The sequence below is a fragment of the Lampetra fluviatilis genome, chromosome 12 (assembly GCF_964198595.1).
Source record: "Lampetra fluviatilis chromosome 12, kcLamFluv1.1, whole genome shotgun sequence".
NCBI lineage: Eukaryota > Metazoa > Chordata > Hyperoartia > Petromyzontiformes > Petromyzontidae > Lampetra > Lampetra fluviatilis.
Window position 1 is genome coordinate 2,392,498 of NC_136286.1, and position 19,113 is coordinate 2,411,610.

Here is a 19,113-nt window from a genome sequence, read left to right on the forward strand (position 1 = left end):
TTTTTTTTTTCATTTTTAATTTAAAATACCAATGTGATAAAAATGAAACTCTTACTCAAGACAAACAGAAATGAATAATAAAATAAAACCGATGCCACGCATATAAAGGATTTATAGTGAAAAACTTTATTTTTACGGGTTAACTTTTTGGCATTTCCCTTGCGTGGCTTCCATCATTCACCCCCCACCCCTGCACATCCCTTCCCACGCATTTGGAGCAGACGTCGTGGTGCGTCCGGCGTCACGCCGCTGCGCGCTGCGGTCAGCGCCCTCGGCTCACGATTGGCAAACCGCGAGTTGAACCAATCGACGATCATCGCCATCATCAGCATGTGACTCCTCACCAACCCATCTGTGAATCAGCGTCCATCTGTGTGATTCGTCATCGCCCCCACTGTGTTGATGCACTGACTGTATGACCATCATCTTAAGGGAAGCCAACAGTAGTTGTCCTATGCAAAAACTGACCCTGCCATAGGCATGTGGAATTAATGCCATTGGCTCTGGGCCATCGACGAAGATTCAGTGCCGCTTCATATTTATTTAAGCAGGGGGCAGCTTGATTGACTCTACTGTGTGCACTGTTATATCCTGTACATAAAGCACCATCCAAATTCACATCCACCATATATATTTTCCAGCTCTCCCTTGCAAGGGGCATGATGATGATAAATGATATTGTGCAATCATCACCATCGGCCATGTCAAATCCACTGCTGGATGAAGGCCTCCCCAAGCCACCGCCATCTCTCACGGATGTATGTTGAACTTCTTTCACATCGTACGTACCACACCGTGCTCATCGATATTGCCACGTAATCACCTGGCACATACACACGAGCAAATTTGCATCACTCCATCTCCACGGCGGACTGCCTCTTGGTTGAGTTCCATTCCGTGGCTGCTGCCCGCTCCGAGCAGTGGAACAGCGTGAGAAAACACGTCCAGCAAATGAATGTGGCTCAGTACTGTACGTTGCACGTAAACTACACAGCATGACGGCACGATGTCGTTTAATCTGTCTGTGTTCAATGTTCGTAGTAAAACGTAAAGGGGCACTCATTACACAAAGTGCTTGCCACACATCTCGTCAAGGAGCATAAACCATCGCGCGAGCTCCGATCATCCTTGCAGTGACTTATGGCTAACCGTTGAACAGAGGGGTCACCGCATTGCGCGCTCTCAGATGCGCTTCTGCGGCCGTCTGGAACACCCTTCCTTTCGTTAAATCATCTAGATTGAAAACTCATTTCTTAAGAACTGCTTTTTGCTTTTAGTTGGTTGTCCTTCCCCCGCACCTTCGATTAGCATGGTTGTTTACGTACGGTTCGAAAGAAGTTCAACATATATACATACAGCCCCAGTGGTGGATAATCAGAAAGAGTTGTGCGACGCACGTGTTAGCGGAAGGTTGGTGCTCGTCTGGCCAGATGAAACTCTGACAGGGATCGCTCAGCCGTCGGACAAGCGGGTTATCCGCCAACTCGTGGATCACGTTCAGAATAACACATTATTTAGCGATGCTGCCGATGCCGCTGCTGCTGCGTTGGCAGTGGTGCACAAGCACAATTAACAAACGAAACAATCTCAACAAATTCTGTGTCAATAACACGATGTTTCTGGCAACAGATTTGTAAGACTTGAGGCCTCCAAAGAAAGGTATATAATCGGCGATGGGAAATTATGTCACCCACAGTGGGCAGTGGGTGACTTTGACGAAGCGCCATTGTGTCCTTAGAAGGTTCCCTTTGTCGGGCAGGGCACTTGGGCCATCATCGTCGTCATCGATGTCCTACGGTTTTAATCTCCACCTCAACGATCTCCAAGTCTTGCCTCTCGAACCTCACGGTTCACGTCGCTCTCCTCTCCCCTGGAGTCTCCTGCTGGAAGATGTGCGCAAGGCACGGGGAAGCTGACTGGTGAAATTTGGGGTTTCTCCAAATTTCTCAGACTTTCCTCCAAATTTCTCAAGGCTTCCCACGGAATTTCTTCAAGATTTCCCTGCAAATCCACGTAATTTGCTTGATCCAGATTCCCCAAAAATGTTTACATTTGCACGAGTTTTTTTATTTAAGGACTCAAAAAAGAAATTGAATAAATTCATCGCTAAGAAACATGATAGACCTTAAAACGAAAATGTGGCTCAAGTAAGCGTGCTTTGCTTCAGCACAACCCCTTTCCATTACCGCGGGCGTCCGTGCCGTCACGACAACAATCGCGGTACCGTAACGCGAAATGCACATTTCAGTGGCCAAATGGCTCTGCGTTCTCCTGATTTCGTTGAATCTTGGAAGCTAAACAGGTTTGAGCCTAGATAGTACCTGGATGGGAGACTGCCTGGAAATACAATGCGTCATAGGCTTGGGCTACGAGGTGATCAGGATATGGCAATAAAATCAGGGATTACTAAATCTATCTGTGCGGTGCTTTAAAAAAAAAAGCTGCCCCTTGTATGTGCACGGTTGGTTTTTCTCCAGGCACTTCAGTTACCTCCCACATGCTCATTATGGGAATTGGCCAAAACATCCCAATGTAGCGGGACCCTGCCGATCTTGAGACGATGACCCTATACCTCTGTTCCACTATTTGACCAATAATAATTATCATGATTAATTGTTATAATTTATTATCATATTATAATTATAATTCACAATTATTATAATTGCGGTGATTGTCGCCGATCTCGCGTGACCGCCACGTCGCGGCGCCTACGCGTTCCGCCCGCGCTGGAGGCATGCTGGGGCCCGTGCCTCCGGCAGCACGAAGAACGCCAGGGCTCGGGGAGGCAGCGCCAGGGGGCACCCCGGCGGGAGGGGGACCCCCGGGGTCTCGGGGACCGAGCCGTGAGCCTGCGTCCGCAGGGGGGTCCCGTTCAGCATCACGGTCCTGTGGGGGGCGGGTGGGATGGGGATATGCGGGGATCATAGTGATGGTTTTATAGCGGCTTGGTGCTTTTGTAAAATTCACGCCATTCTCATAGCACGAGGTTATCGAGAAGGTTCAACGCTTCACGGACGGGTAATGGTCTGTCCATGGGGATGGGGGGGGGGGGAGTAAGGCGATGTTGCTACGTGGTTTTACCCATCGTTATCGTTAATAGGATCACGAGTGCAATGAATTGGTTTGTGGGAACGAGTAATAGGATCCTGATGTTGGTTAAAATGATCATGATTGTGGTTAATATGATCGCGAGTGCAGTTAATAGGATTGTGTGCACCTACCTGGAGCGCAGGCCCGCGTCGGGGTCACCAGGGAGCAGCAGGAAGCCCTGGGCGGGGCCTTCGCTGAGCGGGGCCGGCAGGGAGAGAGACGCCGGGTTCGACCCCAGGTTCAGTGCGAACAGCGTCACGGAGCCCGCGGGGAAGGACGTACTGGGGGGGGGGGGGGGGGGAGAGTGGGGGGTTGGGTTTAGAGTCCACCGTCATCATCATCGATGTCATCATCAACTTGACCACTGCTGCCACTATTTTTTTAAACCAGCCTTCGTGGAGATCGTCAACGATCGCAATGCAGGGCCCAACTGAAAGTTTTAAAAATCGATGAGGCTGTCCTGTGTGAAGGGCATCACCATCACCACCACCGTCAACATCATCAGTGCACAAAGTGTTTTACGAATTTGATCGCAAGATCTGCTGTTAAAAGTGTAACTGTTCACACGCTAATTTAAAAAAACTATTCGTCAGGAAATGTTTTTACGATGCATGCTCATCGTGCCCCATGGTGTAAACCAGTGCAGTCTCCACAACTCTTATTGTCCACTCTCTCTACTGGCCTCTCTATTTATATGCCATGAAGGAGGGTCATTATAATATGGTGGAGGGGGTGATGAAGGGGTGGGGTGGAGGGGAGTGGTGGTGGTGGAGGGGATGGGTGGTGGTGGAGGGGAGTGGTGGTTGTAGAGGGGAGGGGTGGAGGTGGAGGGGAGTGGTGGTGGAGGGGAGGGGAGGGGTGGGGTGGTGGAGGGGAGGGGTGGTTGTAGAGGGGATGGGTGGAGGTGGAGGGGAGTGGTGGTGGAGGGGAGGGGTGGTTGTAGAGGGGAGGGGTGGGGGTGGAGGGGAGTGGTGGTGGAGGGGAGGGGTGGTGGAGGGGAGGGGTGGGGTGGTGGAGGGGAGGGGTGGTTGTAGAGGGGATGGGTGTGGGTGGAGGGGAGTGGTAGAAGAGGAAGAGGGGGTTCGTGGAGCGCAGGGGTGGAGGAGAGGGGCGGAGGAGAGGGGTGGGGGGCGGAGGAGAGGGGTGGGGGGCGGAGGGGAGGGGTGGTGTAGGGGAGGGGTGTGGGTGGAGGGGAGGATGGTGATGGAGGGGAGGGGTAGAAGAGGAAGAGGGGGATGGTGGAGGGCAGGGGTGGATGGGAGGGTGGTGGTGGAGGGGTAGAAGAGGAAGAGGGGGTTCGTGGAGTGCAGGGGTAGGGGGTGGAGGGGAGGGGAGGGTGGTGGTGAAGGGGAGGGGTGTAGAAGGGGGGTGGGTGTGCCGCGCCCCTCACCTGGAGCAGTGCCCGTAAACGCGCACCGAGGGAGCGCCCCCCCCCCTCCGCCTCCACGCGCAGCACGCGCCCCCCCACGAGTCGCTTGTGCAGGAGGGAGAGCCAGTAGTCCTGTGGGGCGGAGGACGCGGTCAACGTGTGCACGACCTGGGCCTCCCTTGGGTCCACTCGGCCTCAAATGAGCACCTGGTGAGGTGTGTAAACATCAGCACTGGGGAGACGAAGACGGCCGGCGGCAGTGTGGGCCACATCGCCCCCCTCGTGAGACCTCAATTGGTTCTCGCACGAACGGCAGCCGCTCCACCAGGCAGCTGGAGATGATAAATATTTTTTCGAGAAATTGTTTTGTTGTGTTTACGTTTTTATATAATGCTTCTTTCAACGTGATTCGCCTCGTGAAGATAACATTTTAAGTTGTTCATATGAGATTCCGCTGCAACACCGGAGTCTGATTTTTGCCTTGGGGAGGTCTCGGGGCGGCTGTGAAGGTGTCCGAGTGAGAGATTTCCCTTCATCGCGACGACCTTCTCGCATTGTAGCCACGCCGCTTGAGACCCATTCAAGGCGGTGACAACGGCGCCCGTGGCTGTGATGAGAGACGATGTCACGAGGCGAGGTCGCACCGTGAAATGTAGCAGCTCAAGGCCTTCACGACGACATGCGACTGTTGTTGCACGGTGCGCGGTCTCTTGGTTGCCTTGGCTAATCTGTTGAGTCGTGTTAGCTGATCTTAAATTGTTCTTTAGGCTTTTAGCAGTGTCAAATGGGTTGTGTAGTGTGGACTTGAGGGTCATGGGGACAGCATTGTTGTTTTGTTTCGTGTTGTTTATAAATGCATACTGTTGGTAGAAAAGACAGTTGTATCACTTTCACGAGGAGGCCAATAACATGACGAGGTTTGTCTTAATCAGAACACCGTCGTTTCTGAGGTCACTCACAACAGCCCCACCTAGTGGGGATGTCACGAGCCTCCACTGCCTAACAGTCTATAAAGCCATACCGGGGTGAGGGGGGGCATCCTTGTCACTGTTTGTAACACTCCACTTCTCCCACCTACGCCACCAACATTCCTCTTCCCCTGCTGCGATAATTAAGCGATCATTTAATGACTTAGAGTTGTTGCTGTATTTCAGTCCACTGCAGGATGGCGGCTTCCTCCATGTTACGTCAAATGTTTGACCATACGTCACACTGGTCAGTGTGGGTTGCTGAAGTCTAAGTCCAGGACCGGCTAAACGATCACTAGCCTGTGATGCTTGTCTTGGCACTGCCGACTGATGAACCCAAACAATGACGAGCCTGATCTGCGAACACTCACTTGGCCTTGTAAAGGTGCAACCCCCAGTCTCCATTCCCGCACATCCCCCCACCAACCCCAAGTCCACCATCCCCCCCCCCGCATCCCCACCCTTTCCCCGCTCTCTAACCGGCAGAGGGTTGAGGTGGTCGTCCACGAGATTATAGGATCCGTGTCCGAAGAACGCCTGACGCACGACCACGTCCACTCCCATGCGTGCCGCCATGCCCAGCTTGTCCAGCCACCTGCGGGGGGTTCGGGAGGGGGTGGGGGGGGGCAGCGTGTGGGGGGATCGGGGGGTTACAATGGCACTCATTGTCACCCGACTTAAACACCTCAAAGTCAATGTCAGATTTTCAAGGTGGTGGTGATGAGTAGGTGATGACCGTGGTGGTGAATTTTCAAGGTGGTGGTGGTGATGATGGTGGAAGTGGTGGTGATTCTGGTGGTAGTAATGGTAAGAGGTGATGTGGAGGCTGTGAAGCCGTTTTGGGCCTGGGATGCAAGAATTGAGTGCATTGAGGTCATCGGCATTAAGATCAGGGTGAGAGCCTGGATTAGAGTGATAGTCAAGGTTAGGGCCATGACTGAGTCCGGTGTGGGGTGATGGTCACGCCTGGGGTCAGGGTCGGGGTCACGCCTGGGGTCAGGGTCGGGGTCACGCACATGAACCCTGCCACGAAGGTGTCCGATAGCCCCGGCGCTCCGCCCCCCCATGCCGAGCTCGTCTCGCCGAGCCAGATGGCCTTTCCCGGGGCCTCCTTGTTAACCACCTACGGGCACACGTGAGCGCGGACAGGTGAGTGTGGACAGGTGAGAATGGACAGTTGAGCACAGGTAATTATATAGAGGTGAGTACAGACAGGTGACCGCACACACGTTAGCACAGGTGAGTACATACAGGCGAGTACAAACAGGTGAACAGACAGGTAGGCACGCACAGACAAGAGGCGCATTGCACAGTGATTTAAGACAGCGGTCCCCAACCTTTTTGGCACCAGGGACCGGGGGTGGGGGGTTCATCATTGGGCCTTTCCCCCTTTTCAAAGAAGCTCTCCAGCGACGTTTGTTTTTTACTCATTTTGGCTACTAGGTGTTCTTTTGTCTATCATGTGTATTAGACCTCCCCCTCCTCCTCTCTGCCCATTGTGTTGGCGGGTGCAGTGGCTGGCCGCTTGCGCACAATCGCTCCATTGTGTTGGCGTGTGCAGTAATTGGCCGCTTGGGCACAAGCGCTTCCACGTCCATCGCCCACCCTTTTGGCCTCGCCCCCCCTCCCTCCCGATACGTTCCTTTCATTGGCTACCATAGTCTGATGAGCTCCCCCCTCCCTCTCCCTCCCCCCTCAACTCGCTTTTAAGGGATTACATCTTGAATCATTGCCTCACTTGATACAGCTAATCTGGCTGTGACGGTCCCACCTGATGACGGAGACTTGTGTTGCCTCCGAAACGTCGTGATTTTTGTTTTTATTTTATTTTACTTTCTACGTGACTTTACCGAAAAAAAAACCTAAGAAGATAGGTGTAACGGGTTCCGGAGACACTTGTAGAGGTAACTTCTTTATTACAATTCAACAGTCCAACAGTCCTGATACTCTGTAACAACTCCCAGGTACACAGCCTAGGTACACAGCCTAGATACACAACTCTGGCTACGCTCTGGAACTCGGCCTCACAAGGTCGTAGAGTCGGGAGTTCCAGAGTCCCACCACTGGCTCTCACAGCGTCCCAGGGTCCTCAGATGGCTGGTCTTGGGTCTTGGGTCTTGAGCTACGACTGGCCCTGATCGTCCAGGGAGCTCCCCTATTATGCCTAGTCCCCAACGAGGGGTGGGGCCGTGTGCGCCCCCAGATATCCCACAGAGCACACACAGCCCCCCCCCTTTGGCGGCGCCAAGAGGCTTAAGCGCCTGGGCCACCCGGGAACCCAACGCCTGACGCCAAGAGGCTTAAGCGCCTGGCCCGCCCAGGGTCCCAGAGCCCCCAGCAGCCCCTCCCTTCTGATGTCACTACATAGGGGTTAGCAGCTTGTGGGCTTACCAACACCGTGACTGAGACAAGTGCGTAGTGCGGGAAAGATGGAAGTGGTAAATAAAATAATGGGCGGGACACGCGCGGACTCACCGCTCACCTCCTGCTGCTGTGCGGCCCGGTTCCTAACAGGCCACGGACCGGTATCGGTCCATGGCACGGGGGTTGGGGACCTCTGATATAAGACACAGGATTTGGGGTACAAAACAAGTGGCAGAGGAATATGGGATAGGGGCATGAGACAGAGGAGTGCTGTCGGGGGCACAGGGCATGGGGTTTATGGGGCAGGGGGTAGTAGGCGCACGGGGGTCTCACCTCCTGCACGGCGCTGATCTCTGCTGCCAGCGAGTCCAGGATCTGGGGGTCCATGAAGTTGTCGAGCGTGGCTGTGCGTCCGTTCATGTAATACCTGCGAGGGCACAGGTCAAAGGTCAGTGGCAAAAGATGGCATTGGACGTAGCCATGCAAACCGTTTATAATGAAATGTCTGTGTCGCTACTGTATTGATCGACTCGATAGCTGGGATGTGGAGTAACCCTAGTGCACAAGAGCCCCATGGCACAATCACCCCCCCCCCCCCCATCAAATGGTGGCGATTAAGGAGGAAGAACCAGAACAAACGGAGGAGTTGCAGGATATTGGGAGCAGCTCTAATGGCCATTCACTCACTGGTGCCACGTCACAGCCTCAATGGCATCCTTGGCCGAGTCCAGAAACCTGCGCCGGGAAGGGGGAGGGGGGGGGAAACAGAGGGGAGAGGTCACCAAGAGATGTGACCCAAGGTCACGTGGCACAGAAACGTAACCCAGGTGTGTGATAAAAAAAAACTGTTGACCCAGTGCCATGTGTTACAAACACTCGGGAGGCAGGGTCATGTGACCCAGAGTCACGTCACTGGAGGATTGTGACCTCGGGTCATGTGACCAATAGACATGACCTACCGCAGAGACCCAGGGATGTGGATGCGGCCACCCGCGGGGCCCCTCCTACCCCGTGAGCAGGGTGAGGGCGCTGCGCCGCGGCCGGGTGATGTCGGGGCCGTAGAGCTTCGCATCCTGGAACGCGGGGTGGCTCGACCTGAGCAGCGTCCGCAGCGTCAAGAAGTCCGCCCCGAGCTGCGCTCCGCTCAGTTGCCTCCCCGCCACGTGAGGGTAGCTGTTGGGTTCTGAGTGCAGTAAGCAAACACCGTGCGCGCGGCGATCATGTGGACGCCGTCGACGAACGCTCGACAGCTGGGTTACAACGTGCGCACCGCACTTTACCGGGAGCGTCCCTTGAGGCCCCCTCCCCCCCGCGGGCATTGCTGCTCGGCGAGGTGAGATGGCAGCTGCTGCGTGCGGCGGATTTAGGCGCGACTCGAACCGCGAACCTCCCCACAACAAGAGTCGAACGCGCCACCGCCGGGCCACGTCACCGCCTCCCCCCACCCCTCCCACCGGAGGTCCCAGGGCAACTCGACAGCGGCTACGCCACGCGGTGTGCGGTGCGACGGGGTGCCGCGTGGTGCGGCGTGTCCCTCACCGTTGCCGAGCTCCCAGGAGACGTGGTCCTGGCCGCGCGCGTGGACGTGGCGCAGGATGAGCCGCGCGTTGCCGTCGTCCCACGCGCCGCTCGGGCCGCGCAGCAGTGCGTTCAGGCCGAAGACGAGGCGCAGGCCCGAGCACGCCGAGAAGCCCAGCAGCTCGTCTAGCGCGGCGCCTGTGACGCCCGCAGGCCGGAGCAGGGACAAGATCAGGTTCGAGAGCGGGAGCCGGATCAGCAGGAGAATCAGGATTAAGAAAGCAAGAGGAGAATTAGGGTCGAAAAGAAGGAGAGGACGAGGGGCAGGAGGAGGGAAAATTAAGAAAAGGATCAGGACCAGGGCTTAGTTTCAGCCAGGTCTGTCGAGGTTGGTAAACGGAAAATAATTTCCTAACACAGTACACCACATCCAGGATACCTCTCTACTCTGGCTACGGTTACTGGTAAAGTTCACCAGTTCACAGACGGCCCGGACACTGTTCAGTATTAAGTCCTAATCAGGACCGATGTGATGTTTTTTGACATGTGATGTTGCCGTGCGATGGTGGCGGTGGTGGTGTGCAACCGTTGCTTGGGCCTTGTGATGGTCAATTGAACCGTGTGATGGGGCTGCAATGTGTGATGGAAATGGTGATGATAATGGCACTTGAGATGATGACGATGATGATTATGATGGAGCTGAGCGATAGTGCTCTAGGATATACGGAGATGATGGTGATGCAGCCGTGTGATGCTCAAGTGCCCTACGATGTGATGAAAAACAAAATGTGCCAGGCTTTATCAATCCAATGCTGGACGCTGAATGAGATGGTGCTGTATGTGATGCTGCTCATTGTTGTGGCGGTGCGTGATGCTGCTGGGACCTGTCATGGTGATGTTCTTCAAGGTTTTTCTCCGTTCATCTCGGAGCATCCCTGGCAATAGTTCCTTTGCCCTCTGCCTCTGCCTCCGGATCTTCGCCTCCGAGAAGATCGGGGGACGACACGAGACGCGGGGCTCCATCCGCACCTCTGCACACACCCACGCATACAGAGAGACAAAGGTCCTCCGTGTAGCCTTAACAGACTGTTGGGGCAAGTGCTGTTAGCGAGTAGCACCTATGGAAAGCCGGCACGGCGCACAAAGGGGTGGGTGGCCAACACCATGCCCAGCCACCTTTGTCTCCCCGGCGGCGATGGTTACCCACTGCACCAGGTACTTATTTGAGGTTGAGTCGACCTAGGGGATGCTCAGGACCGGTTCAGATAATCGTCACCGGTGTTGGCCGTGAGCGAGAATCGAACTCAGGTCACCGGGGTCGCAATGCAGCGCACTCACCGATATACTCTCGCTCCCTGGACACACACACACACACACGTGTACATGCATCATCACGCTCATGGTCGGCCATGGAGACGCAACCCCTTTTCTTTGCTCTTTGCCCAGGCGTGCTCCCTTTTCGCGGCTCTGGCTGTGACGACCCGCGGCTTGATGTACAGTCCTCATCAAACCCTCGTCCCCCCCCTCACCCAAGCCGCCTGCCAGGAGCGCGACAGACAGACTTGGTGCACCGGTGCATCACTGACACATACAGACACCTGACACCGCACAGCGCCAACCGATTAGACAAGCCAGGCACGATGTGCCACGTGTCCAGATCACGGTGCAGAAATCAATCTGCAGCCACAGAGGCAGCGAGGTGGTGTAGCGAGCAGGGTTACCGGTCATCAACGTCATCGTCATCAGCCACGATACATATCCACTTTTGGATGGAGACCTCCCCCAGGCCGCTGCCGTTCCTCAGGGATGCGCGATGTGACGGTGGACCGAGCTCCCGCGCGCTTAAGCGGACTTCATCGCTCCGCTCTCTCGTTGTGGACGTGTTCGTCTCCGTGACGAGTCTGCGAGCGACGACCTGTCCTGCCCCAAGCCCGCTCACCTTTCTTCTACGGTCACTGTGATGCCTCCAACTTGTGAACGTATCCCTATGCCCTGTGTTCCTCTTCCTCAGTAGTGCCATTCCATGCTTGTCATTCCAAGCTTTTATCTCCCCAAAGGGGTGCTGATCTGCTGCGTTTATTCTCTACTGTGTGCAGACGTGTTTTAGTGGTGTCCCCTCGTATGTGTGGGGTTTTCTCCGGCTACTCCCACTTATATCCACACCAAACAAAAAATAACATGAACAAATACACTCAATAAGGTACTGGCCAAACATTCCAGGGCAGCATCCTCCTAATATAGAAGCTGTGAGACTCAGAAAGACATTCCGAAATAAATTATTGGATTAAAAAAATGGCCTTGAGATTCACAAACGCTTTGTAGCTAAATAAATATGTTATAGTCCATGGGTAAAGGAATTGGCCAATTGTTGAAAGAAGGATCTCCTTTCAAAACATTTTCCTGAAACGCGAAGAGACATTGAACGGCGAAGAAGCGGGAGCTCGGGACGACGGGATTGAGGTCCGGAATAGAGCCAGGAAACTTATCCCTGAGCTGCGTTCAGAGGCTCTCGGTCTCCTTCTGTGGCTGGCGACAGTCACGGATCACTCCACGGAGCCACTGCCATCGAATAAAGCGTTGGTGGCTTTATTTTTTATAAAAAGTATGTTGGCCAATGATCTTTGTCAAGTAAATGAACACACACACTATTATTTTCATTCAGTAGAGGATTTGGCCAAACTTCCCAATGCAAGACTCTGGCGTTTCTCCTTCTCATCCTCAACCTCATCTCCTCGCCTCCAGCAATCCAAATCACCCACCGTCAATGCATCCGATCTCGTTGGAATCCCAGTTCATAGTTTGATGGAAAATTGCCTGGCAATAATCACAATAATTACTATAAATCAATTTGTAATGCACACAGAATATTTCACGGACATAAACGGCTGTGACTGAGGCACGGAGCCAAGCTGAGTATCGCTCGAATGCCGCGCGAGAAAATGGTGGGGCCTTTAAGTGTCTCTTTAAGCGTATCTTTAAGCCAGTGTAGATTGAACGTTGCTGCTGTGATTGTGCAGCGGGACGACAATGATGATGATGATGGCCGCAATCCATATGGCTGGGGCTGCCACGGAGAAACCACGCCCGGCAGTGGCGCTGCCCAAGCCAACTGCGGTTGAATAACGAGCGTTGTTAGCTTGGGCAACAAGGTGGCCACAAGATGAGAGCACAGCGACAGGCCGGTGAAGATGTACGTGTTATCCCCTCAATTGCTGGTGGGTTTTCTCCGGGGACTCCACTTTCCTCCCGCACGCACGATGCCAAAAAGCTCGCATGTAGAATTGACCAAACATCCCACTGTAGCAGGATCCTCCTGAAACAGAAGCGTTGAGACTCGGGCGAGGCTTTTTTTCCTGGGGGAAAATAAAGAGGAAATAATTACCGTTGTTCTCCCACGAGGGGGTCAAGCCGGAAACCCACGAGGGGCTCCCAGATTCCGGCTGGAAGATCAGGAAGTCCTGCCTCGTGCCCCCAAAGCGCAGGAACGCTGGGGTCAGGGCCTTGGCCAGGGTGACGAGGCGAACGTGTCTGGTGGAGCAGAGGGAGGGCGAGGTGCAGCCTGAGATGACTGGCAGATGCATCACCGTCACCACCACCATCACGTACAGCCCATTTGTCAATCCACTGCTGGATGAGGGATGAGGCCCTACCCATGCCGTGCTGCGCTCATGGCCAACATCGAATATTTGAAACCGGTCTTGGGTCTCCCCTAGGTAGACCCAGCCTAAAATTGGTACCTGGTGCGGTGTGTAAACTTTGCCACTGGGGAGACAAAGACGGCCGGGCGTGGTGCTGGCCACCCACCCTCTCACGTGCCGTGTCCGCCTTCAAAAGTGTCCGCCTTCAAAAGTGCTCGCTAACAGCGCTTGCCCCAAAAGTCTATTAAGTCTGTGTGTCTATACTATATATGGGCATGTGCGTGTGCGTACAGTACAGTCCGCGCAACTTGTTTACATGTCGGTGCGTCTGTGCGTGTGGTCGAGAAAACCAATGTGTATTATTACTTATTATTTAAATTTATCCATAAAATCCTGACCTCGTTCCACGACTCGATTTCGGGAAGGGCCCCCCGCTAAGTTTCGCGGGATCTTTAACGTCCACCGTGGACGGTGGACGTTAACAACAACCACCATTCGCCACTAAGTGGCGGTGACGTCACCACGACGCTCGTGCCAGGCTAGGTGCACCTTGAGGCCACGTGAAGTGTCGAACACCCGCTGGCAGGAGGGCACGGGGCAGACCCAGCAGGTGCCACGGGTCGACTGACTGAGATGACCGAGACGACTGGCTAATGCACCACCTGTGCCCCCTACTGTGCCAACTTGCTGTGCTTTAACCACCCGGCGCTCCGCTCGTTGTGAGCGTCGCTCCTCCGCCCTCCGTTGTTGTTGGAGGGCGACTGCCCCCAACTGCCCAGTAGCAGCAGCGTCGTTCACGAGCCTCCTCCACAAGTAGCGCACACACAGACGCACAGCCAAAGTGTCGACCAGGGGGGCCCATCCGTGGCTGGGTGTTGGAACCCACGAAGCCCCCTGCAACGGAGCGGCTGACGTCGTTCCGCCGGGTTGACGCGTGTAGATCTCCCCTCGCTCACCCTCACCTCAGGAAGTCGATCCATCCGTTCTCCACCACCGAGGTGTCGATGGCGAACGAGAGGAACTCGGTGCTGAGGGCGTGCAACGCCTCGCTCGTGTCCACGCTGAGAGCGACTTTCACGGGAGCGCCGCGGCTCTCCCCGTCTCGCCGCGCCGCCACCGCCGCCGATGCGCACAAACAGCAGACGAAAGCGCGGAGCGTCGCTCCCTCCATCACTCTGGAGGTGGGGGAGGGTGGGGAAGAGGCAATGGGTGAGTGATGATGGCGATGGTTGTGCCGGTGGTGGTAATTGATGATGGTGGTGATAGTGATGGTTATTCGTTATAACTGCGGTGATGATAAATTAGAATTACACTTTGGCTCTTTGGGTAAAGTCACGTAGAAAATTAAATAATACTAGAATACGACGTTTCGGTTGCAACTCAAGCAACCATCATCAGGTAAGAATGAATGATGAAACACAGACACGGAAACAACACAGGCACACGCACATGCAGAGAGAGAGGCACACACAAAGACACACCGAGCGAGACACACACCAAGACAAACAAGGTAATTAGAATTGTGATGGTAATTGTTACTTGACGATGGTGCGGTGATGGCTATTGACGATGATGATGGAGGTTGATCAGTAGGATGACGAGTCCGATGGCGGTGACGACGACGACGACGATGAGTTAATCAACTCCGACGACAAGCACACGCACATCCCGCTCCTTGCGCAGAACAAAACCAATCTTCGGTGATCGCCTCCTCCCCTTCCTCCTCCCAGACCCCTCGAGCCCAGCTCCGCTGTGACAACAATTGGCGGGGCACCACCAATGGCCAGGGTCTCTCACTCGCCTCCAACTCCCCACGGCAAAGAAGGACAATCTCCAAGCCAACCCCCCTCCTAACGCCAGCCTCCCTACCGACAGCAGCAGCGGAACGGAGCGGTGGCGAGCGGATGAAGATCGAGTGCCGATGATGAGAGGGCACGCGATCGGCTCCGGAGACTCACGGCGTGAGCTGCGGGTCGTGGCTTTATTGCCAGTGGGTGAGGCGGTCTCGGCTCGGTTTGATGATTGCACAAAGACCGGTCGGGGTTTAGTTCCAGCCGAGCCTGTAGGCGTTGGCAAACCGGAATAACATACTTCCGTCGTCGGCGGCACACCGCATCGAGTGTACTTCTCTCTCTCTCACGCTAAGCCAGTGGCTGTTACAGTCGAGTGCCAACCTGAACTGATCCCGTCTATGCCAGCGACCACGAAAGAAAACAAAATTCAGTGGGAAAACTAATTTTGGGTGCGTAACATCAGCAGCAGCGCCACCTCGCAACAACAACAAACCTGCCATTCGTCACTAAGTGGCGGTGACGACACCGCGGCGCTTGTGCCAGGCTAGGAGCACTTTGAGGCCACGTGCAGTGTCGGAACGCCCGCTGGTAGGTCACGGGACAGACCCAGGTGCCATGGGTTGGCCTACTGAGATGACTGGCTGATGCATCAACGTCACCACCATATGGTTTAGCTTTACTGCTTGAGCCGAATGGCTCACAGGGCCATATACCAAATAAATGAAATTGAAACTGAGTAAGCCGGTGGGGGGGGGGTAGGTTTGTGGCAATTTTGGAGCCGTGAGGTCTTTGGGGAAAAAATGCGGAACCGTGTTTGAGTCGGTAAGAAAAAAAAGACCCGGCACGGCCGAAAACAAGAAAAACCCACACACCTGCATTCACTCACGAAGTCAACACAAAGATCCCCCGTTTAGCCTAACGCAGCCTGGAGGGGCAAGTGCTGTTCTCTATCCATTAAGATCGGACGGTGAACACCACGCTCGGTCTGAGCTGACCTAGGGGAAGCCCAGCACCGGTTCAAATACTCGCCACAGAGATTGGCTCGTAGCGCCGTGCGCTAACTACTGCGCCACCACTCCCACAAACGCAACAACAAAGACAAAGATCCCCCGTATAGCCTGCAACAGACTGTAGGGGCAAGTGCTGTTAGCGAGCACCTATGAAGGCCGGCACGGCACACGAAGGGGGTGGGCTTGCCAACACCACGCCCGGCCGCCTTTGTCTCCTTCCTGGCAATAATTTTTACACATACCACCAAGTACTCATTTGAGGCTGAGTCTACCTAGGGGGGGGGGCAGGACCTGTTCAGCAAATCGTCGCTGGTGTTGGCCGTGAGCGATAATCGAACTCGGGGTCGCCAGGTTCGTAGCGCAGCGTAGCGCTAACCACTACACTACCGCTCCCCACGCAGAGCAACTCACCTGTATTGACACTGTTTTTGTCACGCACCCACACCGCCACACGCTGGCTTCTCCCACCGGCACGCTCATTCACAATCCAGAAACTCGAACGGCAGCCGAGATTCGTCACTAAGCGGCGGTGACATCGTGCCAGCCTAGGTGCACTTTGAGACGGTTCACGTGAAGTGTTGAAGATTGGCTGCAGGCAGGAGATCACGGGACAGACCCAAGTGCCATGGGTTGACCGGTTAATGACTGACAGATGCAGCAACCTATGCTCTCCACTGTGCCACTGCACACACAAAGACATTCTTGGTTCTTTCGGTAAAGTCACGTAGAAGGGAAATAATAAAATAATGAAAATAAAACATCATAAAATTCTCACGACGTTTCGGCCACAACGCTAGCAGCCGAAACGTCGTGAGAATTTTATAATGTTTTATTTTCATTATTTTCCAAGAATATGAATCCCTGCAGTCACGAAAGCTTTAAATCAAAATTTAAAGACAAAGATATTCTTAACGGACTGGGGCAGGTTCTGATAGCGCCGAAACTATGAAGGCCGGAACGGCACACGAGGGGGTGGTGTGGCCAGGATCACGTCCGACCGCCTTTGTCTCCCCCAATGTTTACACACCACACCGAGTATTCAATGCGATCCACCTAGTCCTGATATAAACCCAATACTGATGCTAACCTTGGCGGGGAATCTAACTCTGACTTCCTGTTTTCTCACACGCAATCGCATTTTCCATCAGCAAAGTCCGCCGTGAACTCGTGTGACCGGCGGGTCCTTGAGTGGTTATCTTCGTAGCACCAGGCATCATTATCATCATTACCACACTTGTTTTTAACGAGGATGGGGGCAGAGCAGGGGGTTACGTTGTGAGCAACATAGGGCAGTGCAGCAAAATCAGACGTCGTATGCCAGTAAACATGCAACGTTGGCCCAACGTTCTGGGATTCGTTACTGGGATTGTATTTCTTCTATACCGTACTCCCACGTCTATGCACCTCATCTTCACCAATTGGCAATGTAATTGAGGAAGTGTTTCTACCGGCTGTGATGATACATCAGCCCGGTTTCCTTCTGGTCTAACTGATGTAAGCGTTGTAGTTTAACTGAGCTATTTCAACTGAAAAATAACCTTGGAAAACTCCAAAAAAAAAGCGTTTAGCCACAAGTCCGGGAGATGTAAGGACAGCAAGTGGGTTCGCGAACCCATCTGTGTGGGTATTTGAGTGTTGTCCAGGATAATTCTTTGTTGATGTTATTTTTTTTCCTCTGGATAGTGCAGTTTTCCTCCACACGAAGTAAAACACTTGCAGAAATTGAAATTAACTAGTCTTGAGACTCAGTGGGGCATTTCGGGGGGAACCGACAATATTGTATCTAATAACATTGATCTCGTTTGTAATTGTGTCCAGAGTATACTCTTAGTTCTTTCGGTAAAGTCACGTAGGTAAAAAATGAAATAAAAATTAATAAAAATAAAACAATAAAAATCACGACGTTTCGGAGGCAACATAAGCTTTCACCTGAAGACGGAAGCTTGTGTTGCCTCCGAAACGTCGTGATTTTTATTGTTTTATTTTTATTAATTTTAATTTCATTTTTTACCTACGTGACTTTACCGAAAGAACTAAGAGTATGAATCCTTGCAGTCACGAAAGCTTCAAATCTAGAATGTGTCCAGAGTGCCCAGTGACACGTGCATAGCACACGCAATGACACATGTATTGGTATTTTACATCTATAACTAATACCAGAGGTGTGGACTCGAGTCATGTGACTTGGACTCGAGTCAGACTCGAGTCATGAATTTGATGACTTGCGACTCGACTTGGACTTGCATAACAATGACTTTGTCCCACCTCTGACTAATACAGCGTGCATTTTCGACGAAATACCTTACCCAGTCATGGAACACATTATAAATACGCATAATTCAGAATCTTTATTTATAATGGAGGAATCCGATGAGCTATACAGATCTTTTTCACTGATGTCCAGTAGGGGCGGGTTAGAACGTTACAACAACAAACATTACAAAAACACGATAAAAGTGCAAAGTATAGGAAAGGTAAGAAACTCACTTAAACATACAAACATAAAACACCTTTTTTATCTTACCAGGTAGAAGAGACCTAACCACAAATGATAGCTCAACGAAGTGGCTTATCATTTATGGACATTTATAGCAGCAAAATAATCTAAATTATTTAAAGGCATGTTTCTAATTAAATGGAGGTCCCAACGACTCATATACAATGTATCCTTAGCTGTAACATAATACAACATAAGTGCATTTTTTATCCAGGATCGCCACATTTACTCTTTTTTTCAGGAGGGTCCTGCATTAGAGTTTTTTTTATTGTAAGATGTTTTCAGACAACTAACGACGAGTGTTGTTTATACAAGTGGGAGGAAACCGGAGCACTCGGAGGAAAACCCACGTGCGTGAGGGGGCAACACTCAATCCCCGTACAGATGGAAACAGATGGGGATTAGTCTACTTGCTGTACTGCCTTCTCGTGGCGAGCCAGGAGAATGGCAACTCCTCGACGCCCAATGGAAAGAGTTTCGCAACATTCTTGCGGTGATCCACTGACTCTCACCTCCACAGTGCTGGGATACAGGCGTGCGCAACTACCACTGCCCACCTTACTTTGCGAGTGTTGTGCACGCATGTCTTAAATCAAAATTTAGATTGATTGAGACCTATTGGCTCAACTTGAAATACCTGTGGACCGTTATGAAACCATCCGCGGTGTGGTTCATTTGACTGCCTGGGCAATGTTTATCAGAATCAGGCGACGTGTTCGTCCTATCTGAAGAAACTTCTCACGTCGCTGAAAGCCTGCCTCTGTGCCTGACTCACCTTCTCACTTCTCCTTTCTCATGGCTGATGTGGATGCAGAGCAACGATTACAATTTCACATTCAGACGGTCAAGCCAGACAACCGCAACAG

At 53.0% G+C, this 19,113-nt stretch overlaps 1 protein-coding gene across 1 annotated transcript; it reads right to left on the bottom strand.

Annotated features, from left to right (window-relative positions):
- Positions 1–220: 220 nt before the first annotated feature.
- Positions 221–14,859, bottom strand: LOC144935033 (heparanase-like). The gene is given in 14 exon segments (XM_078861342.1): positions 221–2,886; positions 3,222–3,371; positions 4,481–4,521; positions 4,523–4,591; positions 5,908–6,022; positions 6,444–6,550; positions 8,125–8,218; positions 8,479–8,526; positions 8,800–8,974; positions 9,331–9,507; positions 10,194–10,340; positions 12,692–12,837; positions 13,910–14,122; positions 14,487–14,859. Coding segments are annotated over 13 exon segments (1,656 nt in total). The 5' UTR covers positions 14,119–14,122; positions 14,487–14,859; the 3' UTR covers positions 221–2,708.
- Between the last annotated feature and the right edge of the window lie 4,254 nt (positions 14,860–19,113).